Source organism: Pleurodeles waltl, chromosome 8 (assembly GCF_031143425.1).
Source record: "Pleurodeles waltl isolate 20211129_DDA chromosome 8, aPleWal1.hap1.20221129, whole genome shotgun sequence".
Lineage (NCBI taxonomy): Eukaryota > Metazoa > Chordata > Amphibia > Caudata > Salamandridae > Pleurodeles > Pleurodeles waltl.
In genome coordinates this window covers 28,535,591-28,558,626 of record NC_090447.1, presented here as the reverse complement: position 1 = coordinate 28,558,626, position 23,036 = coordinate 28,535,591, and the positions used below count along the sequence as shown (strand labels likewise).

General features: G+C 44.9%; 1 protein-coding gene across 1 annotated transcript in view; it reads left to right on the top strand.

The window, feature by feature from the left end:
- DNHD1 (dynein heavy chain domain 1) overlaps window positions 1–23,036 on the top strand; it is a 337,397-nt gene that overhangs the window by 27,298 nt on the left and 287,063 nt on the right. The window contains exon 4 of the mRNA XM_069203282.1: window positions 10,254–10,430. Within this exon, the coding sequence (XP_069059383.1) occupies window positions 10,254–10,430 (177 nt within the window). The remainder of the gene's footprint in view (window positions 1–10,253; window positions 10,431–23,036) is intronic.

Genomic DNA, 23,036 nt, shown 5'->3' with positions numbered 1-23,036 from the left:
GTGGTCCACCCAGCAAGGGAGCGTCCCCAAGCAATTGGGAGCAAGTGCCCACCCTTGGTTGACCTCTCCACGACGACACCTGCAGAGGGAAATCCCAAGGACCCCCCTGACCGCGAAGCTCCGACAACGATATCCGACGCCTAAAGGCACCCTGCACACGCAGCCCCCATGCCTTGTAGAAACCGACCCCCATTGCCTCATCATTCAGCAGGCGGCCCTCCTCCCTATCCGTTCAGTGGTGTGCCCACAACACCCCCTTGGCCTCTGCCTGCAGCCTCTGAGTGACCCCCGGGGTCTCTTCATAGACCAGCATTGAAAACCCAATGTCCTGTTTGCACCCTGCACTTGGCCACCCCTGTGCCGCTGAGGGTGTGTGTTTGGTGCCTACTTGTGGCCCCTTTAGTGCTCTTCTAATCCCCCCTGGTCTGCCCTCCGAGTCACAGGTACTTACCTGCTGGCTGACCGGATTCCGAGTCCCCACTGTCTCCATAGGATCCCTCGTTAAATTTGCTCAACTTTGACCTCTGCACCCGGCCGGCCCAGTGTTGCTGGTGGTGGGTGTTTGAGGTTAACTTGAACCCCAACCAGTGGACTTCCTAAAACCCAGAGACTGAGACTGTAAGTGTTGTACTTACCTGTAAGCAGATCTAACTTTTCTTCCCCCCAGGAACTGTTTGAAAAATGTGCTGTGTCCATTTTTAAAATAGCTTTTTGCCACTAATTCAAAAACTGTATTACTTACCTATTTCAAACAAAGTACTGTTGATACCTGTGTGAAATACGAAACGTTTTAGGTACTTACCTGCAACTTGAATGTTAGGGTTCTAAAAATAAACTAAGAAAATATATATTTTTGCAATATAAAATCCATTGGTCTGGAGTTAAGTCATTGAGTGTGCGCTTCTTCTATTTTCTGTGTGTGTACAACAAATGCTTTGCACTACACTGATAAGCCTAACTGCTCGACCGCACTACCACAAAGAGAGCATTAGTATTATCTACTTTAGCCTCTGTTAAGCCTCTGGGGAACCCCTGGACTCAATGCACACTATATAGTATATACAGAGCCAGCTTCCTGCAAGGGACAAGACTCAGAGACAGAGGCTTACTGTGTAATTTACACCTTGTCGTGACCTGTGGACTGCACCCCGCTTGTGGTTAGTGCAAAGGTTCTTCCTTTGCTGATTGGCAGGAGCTCATCCTAGGATGGGCTCTGTGAAGCATGTTTTGGACTTTTTACTTTATTCTTGCTTCAAAATAGGAAGTAGTAGTTTTAGAACAGGAAGAACTCGGGTGACAGTGGATGCCCTAAGTAGTTCACAGCCCATTATTATGGTTCAGTTCAGGAGGATGACAGTCTCAAAGTCATGTCTGATCTAAATTATATATACAATTTGGTAAAAGAGACAAACTTTGGATGAAACGTTGCTCTTACAACCATTGTAAGGTTATTGATTGCAAGTATGCTTGTGTAATGAAGTGGGTTAGATGCAGCAATGAATGTCTGGACTCATATATGCATAGAAGCTTTCTCTTTATGCATCAGGGCACATATGTTATCTTGTGTTAAGTTATTGCATTAGCATTTGTGCAGTGCACTCATATCATTTGTAAACCGCAGTACCGGTTTCATAGTCTGGGAACTACTTGTGAGTGGGTGTAAGATTTCTATTTCGTAACATGCTTTGCTGATGTAATTGTGTTCATTCATTCAAAATATGTGTGTCCTTGGCTGACTACTCAGGCCCTACAGCTAGATTCTCTTTGAATGGCCAATCATCAGGAGTAGTGCCCCTGAAAAGATGCGTGAGTCAGGTGGGACCTCTGTCCTCACTCCTGGGTGCATTAAGTTTTGAACCTCTTGTTTGTCCCAAAAGAAGACCCATTGAGATTTGTGATACAGCCTTTGAAGCAAATAAACATATATGTAGATTTTCCTAGTAGTTTATGAAGGAAAGTCTTAATTTTATTAAAGACACAGAGGTGAGTATTATGGTATTTTTTTCTTGTTTATTTAAATAGCAGCTGCAGTCAAGACAAAACTACAAATCCCATCAGGGAAACAAAAGTGGCCAATGGGAAACAACACGTAGTCTAGTATAATGTACCAATCACCAACAGGCTGCCCCTATAATACTTATCTTGGCTGAGAACAGCCCTCTTTTCTTGTGCGAGATTAAAAAGTAACAAATAATGGAATAATAGAACAACAAATGCAGATTGCCATGAAAACGGACAAAAGTTATTGTATAATAAATAGAAGTCCAGAAACAGAACTTGGAAGGATCCGAACGTCTGATTGAAGATGTTTGATTTGAAACACGGTTGATGCAGGGGCTCTTTTAAGGTGTTGCTTAGCAAAGCAGCCTTTTAGGAGGAAGCCTGTGGATTCGTTGAAGATGCTGTGAGGGAGGGAATAAACAAAAGGTAAGAATTTGTAGAGGTGGGATAATAATCGCCTCTGTGTCTTTAATAAAATTAAGACTTTCCTTCATAAACTACTAGGAAAATCTACATTTTATGACAAGACCGGAGGCTCCTATTATGCTAGTTTAAAGAGAATCTATTACATTTAATGAAGCATGTTGAACTGGTTTACAATAAAACACTTTGAATACATTATCATTAGACCAGTCAGCCGATCTGAGAATGTCCTCCAACCGGGAACCGCTCCAAAAAGCCTTAGAAGCCATAGCTCCCCTGGCTGAATGGGTCCCAAAGGCAGAAGTATTGATACCCACTAAGGACATAATCCACTTGACCCATCGAGCTGAAATAGGGAAGGACACAGGTTTGAAAGGTTTTCGGAAAGAAATGAGGAGTTGGGACGCTGAGGCAACTCTCAAATCGACTGTCTGTTGTTCATAAGCTTTCAAACATTGGCCCACACATAACTTAGGGTGGTCAGGAAAATAGGGATAGAAAACTGACGACAGATTAGTCTTCGTGCGTCTGTGAATATTAAACAGAACACCTGTTGGAGTGAAATGACGAGTGGTAACATCTAAAGCTTTAACATCAGAGAGGCTTTTAAAAGAGACAAGGCACAAAAGCATGGTAAGCTTAGCAGATAATATTTTTCAAAATAAACCTTGGATTATCTGGCCAAGAAGTAAAAAGATTAAAAACAGAATTTACATCCCACAAAGAACTGTATTTAGGTTTAGGAGGATTGGAAAATTGTACTACCTTCAAAAGACGGCAAACTAACAGATGTTACCCCACTGGCTTACCGTTGATGTAAGTGTGTGAAGAAGATATAGCTGACCTGTACAAGTTAATGGTACGATAAGTCTTCCCTTTAATGGCTTCCGCTGCCAAGAAATAAACAATAAAGGTTATATCTGCGGTGAAGGAATCAATGTATTTTCCCACACACCAGCTGTGCCAAAGAGACCAAGCTGCTTTGTACGCCTTTTTTGTTCCTGGAGTGTGAGAAAGTAGCCTCTTTCTAGCCTTGTTACCCCCACTTTTGTCCTGTTTGTGAGTATATGTCAGGGTGTTTTCACTGTTTCACTGGGATCCTGCTAGCCAGGGCCCAGGGCTCATAGTGAAAACCCTATGTTGTCAGTATGTTTATGTATCACTGGGACCCTGCTAGCCGGGACCCCAGTGCTCATAGGTTTGTGGACTATATGTATGTGTTCCCTGTGTGATGTCTAACTGCCTCACTGAGGCTCTGCTAACCAGAACCTCAGTGGTTATGCTCTCTCTGCTTTCCAAATTGTCACTAACAGGCTAGTGACCAATTTCACCAATTCACATTGGCATACTGGAACACCCTTATAATTCCCTAGTATATGGTACTGAGGTACCCAGGGTATTGGGGTTCCAGGAGATCCCTATGGGCTGCAGCATTTCTTTTGCCACCCATAGGGAGATCTGACAAATCTTACACAGGCCTGCCAGTGCAGCCTGAGTGAAATAACGTCCACGTTATTTCACAGCCATTTACCACTGCACATAAGTAACTTATAAGTCACCTATATGTCTAATCTTCACCTGGTAAAGGTTGGGTGCAAAGTTACTTAGTGTGTGGGCACCCTGGCACTAGCCAAGGTGCCCCCACATTGTTCAGGGCAAATTCCCCGGACTTTGTGAGTGCGGGGACACCATTACACGCGTGCACTATACATAGGTCACTACCTATGTATAGCGTCACAATGGTAACTCCGAACATGGCCATGTAACATGTCTAAGATCATGGAATTGTCACCCCAATGCCATACTGGCATTGGGGGGACAATTCCATGATTCCCCCGGGTCTCTAGCACAGAACCCGGGTACTGCCAAACTGCCTTTCCCGGGGTTTCACTGCAGCTGCTGCTGCCAACCCCTCAGACAGGTTTCTGCCCTCCTGGGGTCCAGCCAGGCCTGGCCCAGGAAGGCAGAACAAAGGACTTCCTCAGAGAGAGGGTGTTACACCCTCTCCCTTTGGAAATAGGTGTCAGGGCTGGGGAGGCGCAGCCTCCCCCAGCCTCTGGAAATGCTTTGATGGGCACAGATGGTGCCCTTCTCTGCATAAGCCAGTCTACACCGGTTCAGGGATCCCCCAGCCCTGCTCTGGTGCGAAACTGGACAAAGGAAAGGGGAGTGATCACTTCCCTGACCTACTCCTCCCAGGGGAGGTGTCCAGAGCTCCTCCAGCGTGCCCCAGATCTCTGCCATCTTGCATTCAGAGGTGTGCTGGCACACTGGACTGCTCTGAGTGGCCAGGGCCAGCAGGTGACGTCCTTCTGATAGGCTCTTACCTTTCTTACTAGCCTATCCTCCTTCCTAGGTAGCCAAACCTCCTTTTCTGGCTATTTAGGGTCTCTGCTTTGGGGAATTCTTCAGATACTGAATGCAAGAGCTCACCAGAGTTCCTCTGCATCTCCCTCTTCACCTTCTGCCAAAGGATCGACCGCTGACTGCTCAGGACGCCTGCAAAACCTTAACAAAGTAGCAAAGACGACTACTGCAACCTTGTATCGCTTCATCCTGCCGGCTTTCTCGACTGTTTCCTGGTGGTGCATGCTCTGGGGGTAGCCTGCCTCCTTCTTGCACCAGGAGCTCTGAAGAAATCTCCCGTGGGTCGACGGAATCTTCCCGCTGCAACCGCAGGCAACAAAAGACTGCATCACCGGTCCTCTGGGTCGGGATGGAGCTCCCAATCGCTTGAGTCTCGAAAATGGCCAGAGTGCCAATCAGCTACTGAATTGAGATTGCCTGGTAAGTATTCTGCATGGACTGAAATTCTGTTTTGAAGACAAAAATCCCAAAACCCTTCCGCTAATTCCGCTAGAGGTTTGGACTTTGTGCCTCCCAAATGGTTGATGTAACGGACCACTGAAACGTTGTCCATCCTGAGAAGAACTGAGCAACAAACTCTGTCTCTTGCCAGGCTTTTGATTGCAAAGGAACTGGCAAGCATCTCTAAACAATTGTGTGCAACTTTGACTCCTCTAGAGACCATGTACCTCCAGTCGAGGTTGGACCACACTGGGCCTCCCAACCTAGCAGACTTGCATCTGATTCTAATACAAGATCTGGGGATGATGCAAAATGGTCCTGCTGTTCCATGCGTCTAAATGGTCTATCCACCATTGCAACTCTGTTCGAGAGTCTTGATCTAGGGCGATAGAGTCCGAATAAGCAAGACCTCTTTGGAGATGACAAATCTTTAATCTTTGAAGGGCTCGATAATGTAACAGGGCCTGGGAAAATGGTCTGGATTGATGACAACAGAAGACCTACTGTTCTTGCTAGGGATCTGATAGAAAGAAGGGAACTGTGTAAAGTTTGGAGAATTTCCGATTTGATGGATTTTATTTTCGCGGATGGAAGAAGAAGTGTGGCCGAAACGGAATCCACCAGGAAACCTAAAAACTCTATTCTTTGAACAGGAACTAGGGAAGACTTTTCTTTGTTGATATGAAGCCGAGATCTATGAAAAGAGTGCAAGCTAGTTGAACATGAGAAAGAAGAGACAAACAATTTTGGTTCATGAGAAGGATATCGTCCAAGTAAATGATCAATCTGACTCCCCGAGCTCTGAGAAAGGCTACGATTGGTTTCATATGTTTTGTGAAACACCATGGGGCAGAAGAAACACCGAAAGGTAGGGAAGAAAAATTATATGTTTGATTGAGCCATTGGAATTGTAATAACTTTCTTGAATCCGGATGCATGGGGACTGTGAGATACGCATCCTGAAGGTCTAACCGAACCATCAAGTCACCCTGAAGTAAATAATCTCTGAGATGCAGGGTGGTTTCCATTATGAAGGGACGGTAGACGACAAATTGGTTAAACTGTTTTAGATTGATAACTGGCCCCATTGTTTTGTTTTTCTTTTGAACTAAAAAGACCGAGCTGACAAAGCCCGGAGGGTCGAGGGGCAAGGGACAATTGCTTATTTTTGAAGAAGAGACTGAATTTCTGCAGAAATCAAGTGTGTCATTTCTAAAGAAAACTGGGGAGGATGAGGAAAGATTGATTGAAAAGGCTCTGAGTAGAGCTCGATAGTGTATCCCTGGGCGGTGTTTAAAACCCAAGGATCTGCTGTGACAGACTGCCATTTTGGAAGGAACAATACAAGATGACCTCCTACAACAGGAAGGCCAAAAGGTTGACTTACCGGGCTGGGAAGAGAACCTGGAACCCCTGTTGCCCTTGTTTCTGAAACCATGATTTCTCTGCGAGTAAAAGTGAGGTCTGTATTCCTGGTAGGTGTTGGTATATGCGCCACGGGAACATTGGTTATTATATGTTCTGGCTGCAAAGTGGTTCCTGCCTCTGCCGGCCCTGGTGAAAACCCGACTGGAGAACATCTTCTTGAGCGATTGTTGCACCTTGTCCAGTGATGCAAACGTAGCAACATATTCACTAATCTCTTTGATAAAAGAGTCGCCAAAAAGGAGACCTTCCGCTTTAATCCCTGGATCTGAGACTGCCAGGCTCACTAGTTTGGGATCGAGCTGGAGCAGGAGCCCCTTCCTGTGCTCATGGGTAATTGGAGAATTGGTGTTACCTAATAAACATATAGCTTGTTGTATCCATAACGATAATTCAACAGGGTCTATGATAGCATTTTCCAAACGGGCTGTTTCCGCCATGTCAAAAATGCGGGTCAAAGGTCCCACAACATCTAACAATTTGTCCTGGCATGTGGACCAAGCCTAATCCACTGCTTTGCCTGGGTCTTTCCCAAACTTTGTGAAAAACGTGACGAGGGAAGAGTCAATAGCAGGAGTTGCTGATATTTTTGAGCTTAGAGATGGGCGAGGACATTCTGATTTTAATTTCGCTCTGACTTGTTTGTCAAGAGGAATGGGCAATTTGGAGGTTACGTATTCAGCCACATGGTCCGCAGGAAACCATTCAGTGGAATGCAAATGCTGAATGTCATTTGGGTCGAACATAGGTTCCCCATCTGCATCTGTGACTTCGCATGACTTAGAAAGTTCTTGAGCCTCCAATTTGGCTTTCTTGGGAGGAGGAGGGGAGAAAGAATCTCCATTATCAATGTTGTAAGTATCCAAATCAGGGTTATGGTCATGCAATTCATCATCAGTGTCCAGAATTTTTGAAATTATAATAGGAGAAGAAATATGTTTAGATTTGGACTCACATATTTTAGATGATTTGTTAGAGGTTATCCCCTCCCATAAGGGAGGCCTTTGAGGAACCACGTCCTCTGTCCTGTGTGAGAAATCCTCACCAATCAATCGCGTCGCTTTGGTATTTTTTGAAGCACAAGGACGCTTTCTGCTATCCCCGCAGACTGGACTAAAATCGTCTTGGAAACCAATTTTACCACAGAAGTTTCCAGATTTTTGGATAATATTTCCAGTGAAGCAGAGACTGCTTGTTCAACTGACATTTGGATAAAATCTTTTAAGTTCTCTTTAATAGCCTCCTCCTCCTCAATGGCAGCATGAGAAATAGGGGAGCTGTCCATTGTTATGAAATTATACAAGCTGTGGTGAATGACAGACAAAAGCAGTGAGGAAAGGGTTAATTTCCTCACAAGAGCCAGTGAAAACCTGTGTGGGCTCCTCCTATGGGCGGGGAAAAGCAGAGGCAGTGGTTGTAGGAGGTGGTGTGGCCCAGGGAAATGGCTGTCGGGAGTACGCGTCGGTATACTGTCATCTTAGGCAAGTACGCATTGGCATGCTCTCATCCTAGGCAAGTACACGTCGGCATGCTCTCATCCTAGACAAGTACGCGTCGGCATGCTCTCATCCTAGACAAGTACGCGTCGGTATTCTCTCATCTTAGGCAAGTACGCGTCGGTATGCTCTCCTCCTAGGCAAGTACGCGTCGGTATGCTCTCATCTTAGGCAAGTACGCATCGATATGCTCTCATCTTAGGCAAGTACGCGTCGGTATGCTCTCATCTTAGGTAAGTACACGTCGGTATACTCTCATCTTCGGCAAGTACGCGTCAGTATGCTTTCATCTTAGGCAAGTATTATATCGGTATACTCTCATCTTAGGCAAGTACACGTCAGTATACTCTCATCTTAGGCAAGTACGCTCATTAGGTTACAGCCAATCTTTGGGGTAGCCTTGAGTGTGCGACTAATGTGTATGTGAACCACAGTGCTCTTCAGGTAACATCAATGCTACATAACTGTGTACACTTTACACTTGGAAGAACTTTATTTAGCTAATTCAAACCATAAAGGGGTACAACACCACCTGCTATATAATACAAAATACACCAGTATAAAAAGTGTTAAAATTTAAATTAGGACATCCTTAAAAAATCAAACAATACGGTTGTATAACGTAAAATGTCCTTTGTTTCATTTTTGTATGTCTCATGTTAGTTATAAAGTTTTATCTCATTAAGTCAAGATTCTAACTGTTGTTCTAAAAAGTATGTCTTCTGCCATATAAGTTACTTCTCAAGGGTGCCTGACTTTTTTTGAATCAGATAACATTCTAATCTAGAGTGTGTGCTGAGGCCTAGGTCCATAAGGTGAACCTGTCATGTGACCTGAAGGGGCCACCACATGTGCTTTCTCCATTGACATTCGGCTTCTGTCCATGTCCTGTGTTGCAGAGATGAAGCGGTGGTGGCACCATACCACATCTGATAGATTGTTTGTACTGAACAATCCTTTTTCAGATCCAGGTGGAGTTCAGTGTAACAGACCCACTCTTGTAAAGTTCACCTCTGTGTGACACCACGATCCTTGCACCGATGTCCCATGTGCATGTCTGGTGCATGGGTGTGAGGTATGGATGAGGGCAAGACTGTCCATACCTTACACACATGCACTTTGCTACTTTTACTGAGGTCAAACTAAAGAACAAAAAAGCAGCCACAGCCATTTCAGATTCATGATAGTAGGCGAATTTGTCTTTGGCTGGGTGCTAAGGAACTAAGAACTGGGCGACGTCATTTTCTATCATTGTTGATGACTTTTGGTCAATGGAATGATATCAAGTCCTAAAAACGAAGTCATAAAGTGTAGGCTCACAAGACGCATAGGCCATCCGTGAATAGCATGTGGATGAGAGAGTCCACTGGTGAGGACGCAGGAAATATTTTTTCTTGCAGGCGTCATTGGTGATGGGTGGTCAAAGGAACAATGGAGTAAGGTAGAGGTGAGGAGCATGATTGAGACTGTTGTAATGGTTCATTGACACTAAGCCCTTAGTGCTAGGACGGGTCCTTGCATTACTGAAAGAGGGTCCCATATGAGCGGTGTCCATGTAAGAAGCAACATCTACCAATTAGTGGCTACTTATAATGCTTCCAGAATGCCCCTTTGTTTTATGCAACTGTTTGCAGAAAAATGAAAGCAAGCGCTGCTCTTTTATTTTTAAATAAACAGTGTAACCAAAATATTTGCAACTTGAAAAAAAGGGCACATATTGCTGACAGTTTTGTCAAAGTCCTGTGCAATGTGTTGTCTTTTCAGGTGTCTAATGTCCTAGCTGTACCCCCCAAAGTCAAGGTTGCGCGGTAGGTTTTATTTATCTTAACAATTAACCATGTATAGCGTCGACTTAGCCACCTGCGCCATGGGGCAGTCCACCCTGAATGTATTGTCTTCAGGAGTGAGACACAGTAATATAGAGTAGGGTGAATGAGCCACAAAATAACTTTATGATAATGAAGTCTGTTCTAGACACAGGCAGAGTGCACTTACAGGAAAGAGGATGGTCTATAGTGTCCATTGGCCATGTGAGTAACTGCATGCACAAGTAATACCCATTGTAGGGCCCTGTTGTAAGTCTTGCCTTTGTCCTTGCAGGTGTGCGGGTGATGTGGAACCACACAGACCGCGAGCCGAGGAGGAGCATGGGAAGCCTGGCCCGCCAGAGCACCGCCCAATCACAGGGAAAATGGCCGCCGAGCTCTTTGTGCAGCACAGACACCTTGGCAAAATCAACTTCCTGTATCTGAACATCGCTCCCAGCAGACATTTCAGGTAACAACATCCAGGTTCCATGTGTCATGGCATTGTGTGGTACCTGGAATCAAATCAAATCAAAAACATTTATAAAGCGCGCTACTCACCCGTGAGGGTCTCAAGGCGCTAGGGGAAGGGGGGTTACTGCTGCTCGAAGAGCCAGGTTTTGAGCTGCCTCCGGAATGCAGGGTGGTCCTGGGTGGTCCTGAGGTTGGCGGGGAGGGAGTTCCATGTCTTGGCCGGCAGGTAGGAGAAGGATTTCCCACCTGCCGTGGTGCGGCGGATGCGAGGGACAGCGGCGAGTGCGAGGTTGGCGGAGCGAAGTTGACGGGTGGGCGTGTAGAAACTGAGGCGACAGTTGAGGTATTCGGGTCCCTTGTTGTGGAGGGCTTTGTGTGCGTGGGTGAGGAGCCGGAAGGTGATCCTTTTGTTGACGGGAAGCCAGTGCAGGTGTCTCAGGTGGGCGGAGATGTGGCTGTTGCGGGGCATGTCGAGGACGAGGCGGGCGGAGGCGCTTTGTATTCGCTGCAGACGTTTCTGGAGTTTAGCTGTGGTTCCTGCATATAGGGTGTTTCTGTAGTCCAGGCGGCTTGTGACGAGAGCGTGGGTCACAGTTTTTCTGGTGTCGGCGGGGATCCAGCGGAAGATCTTTCGGAGCATGCGGAGAGTGAGGAAGCAGGAAGATGATACGGCGTTGACTTGTTTGGTCATGGTGAGAAGCGGGTCCAGGATGAATCCGAGGTTGCGTGCGTGGTCTGAGGTGGTATGTGCGGTGCCTAGGGCCGTGGGCCACCAAGAGTCGTCCCAGGCGGACGGGGTGTTTCTGAGGATGAGGACTTCCGTTTTTTCTGAGTTTCAGACGGCTGAGTTTCATCCATTCTGCGACGTCTTTCATTCCATCTTGCAGGTTGGTCTTGGCGCCAATGGGGTCCTTGGTGAGGGAAAGTATCAACTGAGTGTCGTCGGCGTAGGAGGTGATGTTGATGTTGTGTTAGCGTATGATGTCGGCGAGGGGGCTCATGTAGACATTGAAGAGAGTCGGGCTGAGCGAGGAGCCTTGTGGGACGCCGCAGATGATCTCGATGGGGTCTGAGCAGAATGGAGGGAGGTAGACTCTTTGGGAGCGGTTAGAGAGGAAAGAGGTGATCCAGTCCAGGGCCAGTCCTTGGATACCAGTGGAGCGCAGGCGGGATATTAGGGTTCGGTGGCAGACGGTGTCGAAGGCAGCCGAAAGGTCGAGGAGGATGAGGGAGACTGTTTCTCCATTGTCCATCAGAGTTCTGATGTCGTATGTGACTGAGATGAGGGCGGTTTCTGTGCTGTGGTTGGCTCGGAATCCGGACTGGGAGGGGTTGAGTAGGTTGTTGTCTTCAAGGAAATTGGTCAGTTGCTTGTTGACGGTCTTCTCGATGACTTTGGCAGGGAAGGGGAGGAGCGAGATGGGGCGGAAGTTCTTCAGGTCGCTGGGGTCCGCCGTAGGTTTCTTCAGGAGGGCGTTGACTTCCGCGTGTTTCCAGCTCTCGGGGAAGGTGGCAGATGCAAACGAGCTGTTGATGGTCTGGAGATGAGGGGCGATGATGACACAACATTGCAACATCATGGCCGCAAGCATCCAATGACGCTTCAGGATGAACAGGGGAAGCCCAGTATCCTAATGGTAAAGACCTTTGCGTGACAGATCCATGGGTCAGATGCATCCTGGTTTTACCTTCATTGAACTAAAGATTGAAGAGAGGGCCGCCAGAGAGTTAATAAGAACCCCAGATCTGTAGAGGGCACCCAAACCCTGGGACCATACACATGGTAGATGCGCGCTATACAAATGCTGGTGACTTCAAGAGTAAATGGGATGACGAAGAGTGAAATTAGGTTTTCATTCTCCCAGGGTGGAGATATTGCAGCAACACCTGATAGACCATTAGCTAAAGTCAGTTTCCTCCTTGAGGGACTGCTGCTAAAATGACTGATGTCATGACTGTGGCAAACACTCATTTCATGAACCACTTTCTCCCTCACATTATATTTTATACATTGATGGTGTTTTGTATGTTCCTCACGGGTTCTTTTCTGTAGGGATGCCTCTCACATCTCACAACTGCACACAGTGTAGCCCATGTTCAGGTCTGTGAACATGGGTGCATGTGTAATAACCAGAAGGGGGCTCCCCCCCCATAATTTATATTAAAATATAACACTGTCACCAGGGGCTGTTTCAGTCTCTCAGTATCACTGTTACTCACTGCCAGCTCCAGGGACGCTCAAGATGGGAAAGGGTAGTTTAAGTTCACAGTTCGTCAGCACGAAGGGCAGCTCTATAATTCTTAAGATTTTTTTAAAAAACAGCTTGAGGAACAAGTTTTGGGAAGTAAAGGTTTCAGCGAAAGAATTCTCCAACAGAAAGCTTGTGAAGTTGTGAAGAGTTTTTCACAAAATTGGGGAAGGAAAAACTTGCAACTTGGCACACACTTGGCACTTGAGACAAACTTACCTCAGGCCCTGAATGCTTGTGTCTCAGATGTACTGACAGAACTCCATCCTGTACAACTCACTCCTCGGAAAGGAATAACTGTGAAAACTGTTGTTAGAGTGAACATTTCCACTCGTTTTCTCTTATTTCAGAACGTTTTTCTAAATACCTTCTGCTTACTTTTCATAGTTAAAGTGAGTTTGGGTAAAAATCCAAAATAATACATTTTAAAGTTCCAAGTAACCCAGGTCTATTGGAAGCTCCTGTTTCTGTCCGAATCTGTGTTACCTCTAAACATGTGAGATGGGCCACTCAGCGTTTGATTCTCGTCTCGTGAGATGAGAAGTTACATGCTTTCATGCACATTAATAACACTGTATTTCAGTTTCACGGCAACACACAATGTCAAAGTACAAATATATGGGGCACATTGTGAGGTTCACGCTTTCAAATCAGAGAAAAACAGAGATTTCCAGGTCTTCTTCCCCTTGTACATATGAAGGTTGTTTGTTAGTGAAATGTACGAAAAAATAAATGAATTGATGGATGATTATAAAGAGGTTGACCACGGTCATTTTTTTTTTAGAAGAAGGAAACGTGTTATTGCATCTTTTCTGCATTTTCTGTCCACGTGTAAACATTTACCTGTGGAGAAATCCTTTCCTCAGTAATCCCTGAAAATATATGAGTTGTTCAAGGAGTTTTCCACCTTAAATCCATGCGTCCTCCAAAGTTTTACATGTGAAATTACAGTGGAAAAAACCCTTTGAGATGGGTGGTGAATGCCCACAAATTTCTGCCATTTCTGGGTGTTTTCAGTATTTCTAAAGCTCCACCTGCCGCTCTGCTGGGGACCCCCAACTTCCATACTCTAGGAAGAGGCATGCCCTTTGTGGATCTTCTGCATTTGTAAGTGCCCTCTGTGATCATGAATGTCTGGAGATCCTGTTCTTCTAAATCTGGCTCTGTTGTTTCCAGTCGCGAGCCTGGCATGTTATGGGGCCCTCTGTCTGATGGATGGGAAACCTCTAGTTTTGTAAAAGCTTGTTTGTCAGGGCAAGCAGTGGCTGCTGGGCCACAAGCTTGGTGGTTGAGGTCCTTTTCCAGTGGTGTCCTAGGGTCTGTCCTATGATGGCCCTGCAAACTGGGCCAAGTAAACGCCTTCTGCACTTGACTCTTAGGGTAGCGAGATCAAGCAGTCCCGGGTAGGGGGAGACACAGTAATGCCCTGTCCAGCCCAGTGCTTTTCTAATTAAAAAGAAAAGCAATTTAATCTCACAGCAAAACAAAACAGACTATAGCAGTGGTTCCCAACCGGTGGTCCGGGGACCCTTGGGGTCTGCCAGGCGTCCTCCGGGGATCCGTGACTGCTTAGAAAATTAAATAATGTTACCAGGTTAATAAAGTGTGTATAAATAAATTGGTTAAATATACAACTAAACATTTTAAAACATACTGTAAATGTAAATGTGAAACTGGAGGCTAAAAGTTGAATGAGTGTCCTCAGATTGATTCGTGGGAGCCGTGCAGGTGCATCAACCAGAATATAGTGTGGACAATGTGTGGCCTCAGTTGAATTTAGAAAAGCTCCAACCCTCCTATTAAAACTATTGTTTTCATTTATATTTGTTTGCAAATAAATAAAATGTTATTTGTGTGTGTGCTTGTTTCTGAATTTTGTGTATTGTCTAGCTAATCAAATCATAAACAGGGTTTAGGTCGGGGTACTCAGCTTCCAGTTATGATTCAGTTGGGGGGTCCCAGATTCCAGTTATGATTCAGTGGGGGTCCCAGATTCCAGTAATGATTCAGTGGGGGTCCCAGATTCCAGTAATGATTCAGTGGGGGTCCCAGATTCCAGTAATGATTCAGTGGGGGTCCCAGATTCCAGTAATGATTCAGTGGGGGTCCACAGAAGTCAAAAGGTTGAAAACCTCTCAACTCTGGATTTCCTGCAGCAATGAAAAACGCATTGGCAGGTACCAGATGCAAGTTCCCAATCTGGCTCTGTAAGCAACTACCCTGTTCAGTAACCTGTAGATCAGTTCCAATTGTAACTTGACCAAAATGAGTTGTCAATGGCAACCATTAATCTTTTACATGCAGAATAATCTTTCTTCAGGAATGCAGCCATGTCAAAACAGGGGCAATCCAAAACAGACCCCCTTGGTCTCTGCAGCAATACACTCAAAATAAATCAGATTCCCACTACCATCTACGCCATGCTTCTCCAGCGAATGGCTCGTGAGCTACTGGTAGCTCTCCAGCTACCTTTTTAAATAGCTTTTCTGTGTCCAGGCCAGCCTACTACACTAGAAGCTTTTGCTTGGTTGAATTAATATGCGTATACCAATTGTAAATTGAGTATTCAAGGTGAAAATGTGTGTATTTTTTCAAAACCCATCACTTCCATACTATATTTAAAACTGATATTTTAATGATTGTGAGATTTGTGACTAATAATATGATATTGGTATTATTACTGTGGTGCTTTGGGCATTGCACCTGTGGTTGTTATGTATTGTTCTTGTAGAGGAATTCCAAATTGAAAAAGCCATTTCTGCTGGTGGTCCTGCACTGAGCTGATCATGGCTGGTAATCTTGCATAGGATAGCCACTAATATAATCTTTTCTTATGTGTATGGCACTAATATTATTAGTAGCTCTGGATGATTTGCACTTAACATGAGTAGCTCTAGTTACTGAAAAGGTTGGAGACCCCTAAACATATAAGTACTCAATATGCACAAGGAACGTCACCAAAAGGGTTTGACAGCTCCTATAGGTGGCACTTCATAAGCCTATGACCTGCGGTCACCACAATCAGTCCTAAACCCCCAAAAAGGTATGTTCAGTGCTGTGAAGCCACAAAACAGTATGCTGCCACCACCACTTTATGTCGACAACCCAGGACAGGGATAGTAGCCCTGTGTCGAGCTACAGGTATGCTTGGTGCCCTGCCCAGGTCACAAAGCAGATTCTTGGCCCCAGAATCATCATGGATGGACTTAGACCTCAGCGTGGATGCCAGATTAGCATGTGAGCTGGGCCACTAATGTCAGGATCCCATGTTTCACAGGCAGTAGGGTAATTCGTAGCAGAAGTACACACCTGTTTACTCTGCAGAGGACATTTCTTTAACAACAGCACTGTCACAAAGAATGTTTCTTATGGCGAGAGGCTCCCGCAGATACTTTATGTGAACCTCCCTCCTAGGGAGAGTTTGAATCCCAAAGGTATCAGTGGGAACCATACCGTCCATCAGAGAGAACACTACCGAAGGTAAGTTACTTGTGCTTTTAAACTACACTGTGGTTAGTGGCAGGTGAAATTAAACTTTTTTAGCATTCGTGAACAAGAATTTTCAATTCTTTTAAGGACACAGATGCAAAGATTATGCATCCTCTTTCCTACTTTATTTGAACAGCAGCTATATTGAAATAATAGTAAAGAGTGAGAAGTACAGCATCTATAGTTACAAAGTAAAAAAAACTACAAATCCCAGAATGCATGACACTGTCCATTCACAGATCCATGTCTGGTGTGAACAATCCTCAAAATTGTAACCCCTCAGTTTTGTTACAGTGAGAATATCCTGTCAAATCATATCCAAACTTCAATCCTATTTCTGATCTGCAACTGAAGAAAAACAAATGAATAATCATTAAGTATTATTTTTCATTTGTTCATCAGGGTGGTATTAACGGCAATCAAACATCATAAAGCATGTAGAATAAGACATCGTTTGTAATATGGCGTAAAATATTATAGAATTTGCGTAGAATATGACATTGATTGTAATATGGCACTTCGCCAGCACCACGCAGAAGAACCTGAAGAAACTACAGCACATCCAGAACACCTCCGCCAGACTCGTCCTGGACATCCCCTGCCGCGAACACATCTCCAAACACCGAAGAGACCTTCACTGGCTTCCTATTGAGAAAATAATTAACTTCAAACTCCTTGTCCAAGTATACAAGGCCCTCCACGACCTATGACCTGCCTACCTCAACCACTGCATCACCTTCTGCTCCCTCACCATACCTCTCCGTTCTGCTCAACAAGCACTAGCCACAGTAGCCTGCATACGGAACACCTCCGCTAGTGGAAGATCCTTCGCCTACCTCGCGGCAAAGAGCTGGAACACCCTACCCCTGTATCTCAGGCAGTCACCTTCATTACCTCAATTCAGGAAGTACCTTAAAGCCTGGCTCTTCAACTGAAGCTCAGAGGACAAACCCCCTCAGCGCCTAGAGACCCTTATAGCTGAGTAGTTGTGCTCTATAAACCCTAATTTGATTTTGATTTGAATATAGTATTGCGTTGGATAATCCTCTCAAGTGTCCTTAATAGAATTATAATTATCACCAAAACATTGCCCACAAAAGTCAAGTCACGTGCCCCCAAGGGATGAAGATTTCCTTCAGAGCACTAGCCTGACCACCTTGATCATGCTGAGTGATGGGGCTTCTGGGTAGAATCTGGCCAGTCCTTGTGGATGAAGAAGAGAGCTTGACTCGAAAGGTTTAGCAGTTGTCTGCATGTCCTGAGAGGTCCCACGCTATCACATGTAGTTAGTTGAGGACTACTAGAGGGGGAGATTGCCCTTGAGGAGCTAGGAGAAATTTTGGAAGGAGAAGAAAGGGAAGGGAAGGCTGGCAGATAGTTCTAGGAGAATCCATAGTTGTATCCCATAAAGGAATTATTCAGATGACCTCTGCTCCTTATCTCCTGATCCACCAAGTCAATCTGGGGATCATTGCAAATGGTAGAAAAGCATAATTACATCCAGTCAATTCTTGGAGAAAGGCATTTGTTGATAGGGCCAGAGGGTCCGATCTCCATCTGTAGAATATTGGGATCTGAGAAATCAATCTAGTCGCAAACGGATCCACCTTGAATGGACCCCTTTGTTCATGAAGTTTCAGAACAAGGTTCAATGGAGTTTCCATTCGCTGGAGTTGTGAAGGAGTCTGGACTTTCAATTGCAATCTGGCTGCCTTTGCAAGGGTCGTGAGCCACTAGGGCTGAGATATGGTTGTTTAGCCATTTTTGCCAAAATTCCATTGCAATATTCACAAGGGTTCGAGTTTTCGTTTCTCCAAGTGGTTGAAGTACCTCTGAAATATTGTCCATTTTTTAGTAGTATGCAACATTGTGAGTTTTTTGGGCTTACAAGAGCAGATTGCAAAGGATCTGGCTAGAAGCCCTGGACCATTCATGTGTAATTGCTACTTCTCCTGAGACCCTTTGCCTTCCGTAGACATCTCGCTACATCTTATGTGCAACCGAGTACGTTGGCATCCAATTTAATTATCAGATCTAGCGATAGATTGAAGATCACCCAACCTTTCCATTCCAATCCAACGCCACTGAAGTTCCTGTCTTACCCCAGAGAGAATGGAACTGTTTGAGGCTAAGATATATACAGGGAGTGCAGAATTATTAGGCAAGTTGTATTTTTGAGGATTAATTTTATTATTGAACAACAACCATGTTCTCAATGAACCCAAAAAACTCATTAATATCAAAGCTGAATATTTTTGGAAGTAGTTTTTAGTTTGTTTTTAGTTTTAGCTATGTTAGGGGGATATCTGTGTGTGCAGGTGACTATTACTGTGCATAATTATTAGGCAACTTAACAAAAAAATATATATACCCATTTCAATTATTTATTATTACCAGTGAAACCAATATAACATCTCAACATTCACAAATATACATTTCTGACTTTCAAAAACAAAACAAAAACAAATCAGTGACCAATATAGCCACCTTTCTTTGCAAGGACACTCAAAAGCCTGCCATCCATGGATTCTGTCAGTGTTTTGATCTGTTCACCATCAACATTGCGTGCAGCAGCAACCACAGCCTCCCAGACACTGTTCAGAGAGGTGTACTGTTTTCCCTCCTTGTAAATCTCACATTTGATGATGGACCACAGGTTCTCAATGGGGTTCAGATCAGGTGAACAAGGAGGCCATGTCATTAGATTTCCTTCTTTTATACCCTTTCTTGCCAGCCACGCTGTGGAGTACTTGGACGCGTGTGATGGAGCATTGTCCTGCATGAAAATCATGTTTTTCTTGAAGGATGCAGACTTCTTCCTGTACCACTGCTTGAAGAAGGTGTCTTCCAGGAACTGGCAGTAGGACTGGGAGTTGAGCTTGACTCCATCCTCAACCCGAAAAGGCCCCACAAGCTCATCTTTGATGATACCAGCCCAAACCAGTACTCCACCTCCACCTTGCTGGCGTCTGAGTCGGACTGGAGCTCTCTGCCCTTTACCAATCCAGCCACGGGCCCATCCATCTGGCCCATCAAGACTCACTCTCATTTCATCAGTCCATAAAACCTTATAAAAATCAGTCTTGAGATATTTCTTGGCCCAGTCTTGACGTTTCAGCTTGTGTGTCTTGTTCAGTGGTGGTCGTCTTTCAGCCTTTCTTACCTTGGCCATGTCTCTGAGTATTGCACACCTTGTGCTTTTGGGCACTCCAGTGATGTTGCAGCTCTGAAATATGGCCAAACTGGTGGCAAGTGGCATCGTGGCAGCTGCACGCTTGACTTTTCTCAGTTCATGGGCAGTTATTTTGCGCCTTGGTTTTTCCACACGCTTCTTGCGACCCTGTTGACTATTTTGAATGAAACGCTTGATTGTTCGATGATCACGCTTCAGAAGCTTTGCAATTTTAAGAGTGCTGCATCCCTCTGCAAGATATCTCACTATTTTTGACTTTTCTGAGCCTGTCAAGTCCTTCTTTTGACCCATTTTGCCAAAGGAAAGGAAGTTGCCTAATAATTATGCACACCTGATATAGGGTGTTGATGTCATTAGACCACACCCCTTCTCATTACAGAGATGCACATCACCTAATATGCTTAATTGGTAGTAGGCTTTCGAGCCTATACAGCTTGGAGTAAGACAACATGCATAAAGAGGATGATGTGGTCAAAATACTCATTTGCCTAATAATTCTGCACTCCCTGTAATTTGAAGACGCTGAATCTTTAATTGTTGTAGGGCTCAGTAGTGAAGCGGCCCGGGAAGATCGCTTGAATGGAGGACGAACCAGATCCGCTATCCGATGTAGGGAAATTGTCTTTCACAAGTACTCTGTGGCTCTCCTTCCTGATGACTCTGATCTTTTTGGTCGGCAGGCAAAGGGACGCTGACACTGAGTGTATTAGGAATCCGAGGATTTTTATTTGAGTTGTCATGGTCTAAAGTACTTGGAGAAGGGAACCAATGAGAGGAGCGAGGGTAGATAATGTCCTCTGGGTCAAACCTATTATGAAAAAGATTGGAAAGATGAAGGGCCACCTCTGATAAGCCCTCCCCAGCTTCCTCTTGTGGCCTTATTACTTCTAGGGGTGGGTGCAATGAAGGCTCAGAGCATCCCCAGAGGCATCAGAGTCGCCTTCGATGATATCGTGCCCGTGTGACGCATCACAGTATCCCTCCTCGTCATTCTTTGCTGCATTAATGGCAAGGAATTCGAATAGGCCAATTAAAATTTTCCAAGGCAGTTCCCTTCGAGGGCTTTCTAGCCTTGGAATGGCCTTCTGTTACCCCAGGCCAGGTGTAGGAGGGTCCAGAGTGGCCAGCACAGCTAGTAATGAGCAGAAGGTCTTTAGTTGTTGAGCTAAAGGACCCAAGGGGGGGTGAGGATCTGTTGACTTTGTTTTGGATAGATCGGCCCAAAATCGAGCTCTCTCCTGTAAATAAAGTTCTTGCTCAGCTTCTTTGGGAGTGAGAACTCTGGTACTGCTGAGTTACATTTGGAAAGACCAATGCAGCGGTGTCATTCAGTTTCCCATCACAAGAATTACCCCAGTGTTTCTTCGGTTACTCAGAATTATGCACTCGAAGGTGTAATGAGAGGGATGGTTTGTGAGTGTGAGACAGGCTTAAGTGAATTTTAATATGTTTATATATAAATGTAGTGTGTGGACAGGTGGGAAGAACCCCACTTAGGTTCACAAAACGTATTCATTATTTATGGCAGCCCGTGCAGGGCTCAGTCAGTGCCTGAAAGTTTATATCTGGAGATGGGGGATGCAGGAAGGCGTTGGAGCTGAACGTCCCACTAGGCAGGCGGTTCCACGCCAGTGCTGTGAGAAGCAGGGGCCAGGAGGCTGAGAGGGTCGGAGGGAGGTCAGTCGGATGCAAAGCACAACACAATGGAACTGAATCAGCAAGATGCGGGTCCGCATTGCCAAAGTAAATCAGAGCAGGGCCGCGTCCTCAGATCATAGATGCACTCGCATCAAACATTTGAAGTACAAACAGAGAAGTGTACTTAGCATGGTTGCCCGGAAGCAGGAACGAGCACGGGTGGCAGTTTTCACGGGTCTGTGGTTGGAAAGCATCACACATTCTAGGATTTGTAGTTTTTTATTTAACAACCCTGGCTCTTTTAATCCTTAGTGTAATGTACTGCTCTTTCAAGGTGGCTGCTTGTTGTGTGTGAGCACATTCCTTAATGGAATGTGTGGCTAATGACGCGAGGGAGTTCCAATGTCCTCGACGTTGGAATTCTCTTGTGGGCAGTTGAGCCAGGATGTTCGTCTGTACGGACCTGTTCCCTTTCGCTGTACTAGCTATCTAAATAAAAGAATTAGTACTCACCTCGGTTCCCTGATTCATCTATCGACGTTTACACTACTACAATTTGGCGACGAAGGTGGTTTAAGTGCGATGTGACCAGCGCAACGTAACCAGCGTCCAGGCAGGATTCCCGTGAGGACGCGTTGATTTCAGGTTGTGTCCTTCATCATTTTTTTTTATAATAAGACTGTCTTTGAGGCGTGACGCGCAAGCGGATAACCGTTGGAGTCACGAGCCGCTCTGCGCGCACACGTTACCAAGGATACAACGGAGCCACGAGCCGCTCGGCGCGCACGCATTGTTGCCTAGGATACGGAGACGCATTCTTCTCGCGTCTCCTAAGGCATTTGACGCGTTTGCAAAGGCACGATTTATGAGCGGAGCGTCTCCTAGGCAACCGGAGATGCTCTACACATCGTTAGCTGCTTGCTGCCCGTCAGTCTCTAGGCAGTGAGCACTATTTCCAGCATTTCGTACATTAGTACGATGAAATGGGAAGGACATTAAAGTTTTCATCACATTAAAAAAAAAATAATTAAAAAAAAAAAACTAAAGAAGGAAAAAGGAAAATAAAGAAGGAAAAGGGAACAGGTCCTGAAAGTTGATTTCTACTGAATTGGTTATTAAAGTGTGGGTGTCATGGCACAACTCGCACAGCCTAATTTTACTATCATTCCACCACAAGCATTTTGGGCTGCAGGGAACGCTCCACCAGTTAAATGGATTGAATGGAAGGACTATTTTTTTAACTATATAGGGGCCATTGATCTTGAGAATAAAATGCCTGCAGAACAGAAGAAGAGACTCTTGTTACATTCGTTGGGGCCCATAGGGTTGAAAACGTATAATAAGATGCAGAAAAGTTCTTTAAGTGGTGACACTTGTGTTTTTAATGTTGCAATGCAAGATCTTGACAAATATTTTGCACCAAACGTTTGTGTTGGAATTACTCGTTATAGGTTTTTCCTAAGGAGGCAAGAGAAAGGGGAGTCGGTGGATGACTATGTGGCAGATTTAAAAAAAATTGGCCCTTGATTGTAAATTTGGTCCTATACATGATGATCTGATACGGGATCAGGTGGTTATGCATGGCAACAATCAATCCATTCAAGAAAGGTTATGGATTAATGGTGATTCACAGCTGGAGGAGATTTTGGCCATTGCAAGGAAGGCAGAAATTTCTGAAAGGTGTGTTTCGGAATTAAAATCAACTGAGAGGAGTGTTGACAACGTTTACAGAATTTCTAATCGTAAAACGCCGAAGGAACAGAAAACATCACTGAGCAATGATAGTGAGAAGAGGTGTTATAGGTGTGACAGTAAGAAGCATCTGGCATATGCTAAGTCGTGCCCGGCTTTGAAATTAAAATGCAGTAAATGTGGTACTATGGGCCATTTTGCGAAAGTCTGCAGGAGTAAAAAAAAAAATAGTTAAATGTATATCAGAAGGTGATTCTCACATGGGAACTGAGAACGAAGAATATTCTCCTGAATTTAAAGACGTTGCGGTTAACGAGAATTTTATCTTGAATATAACTGATGC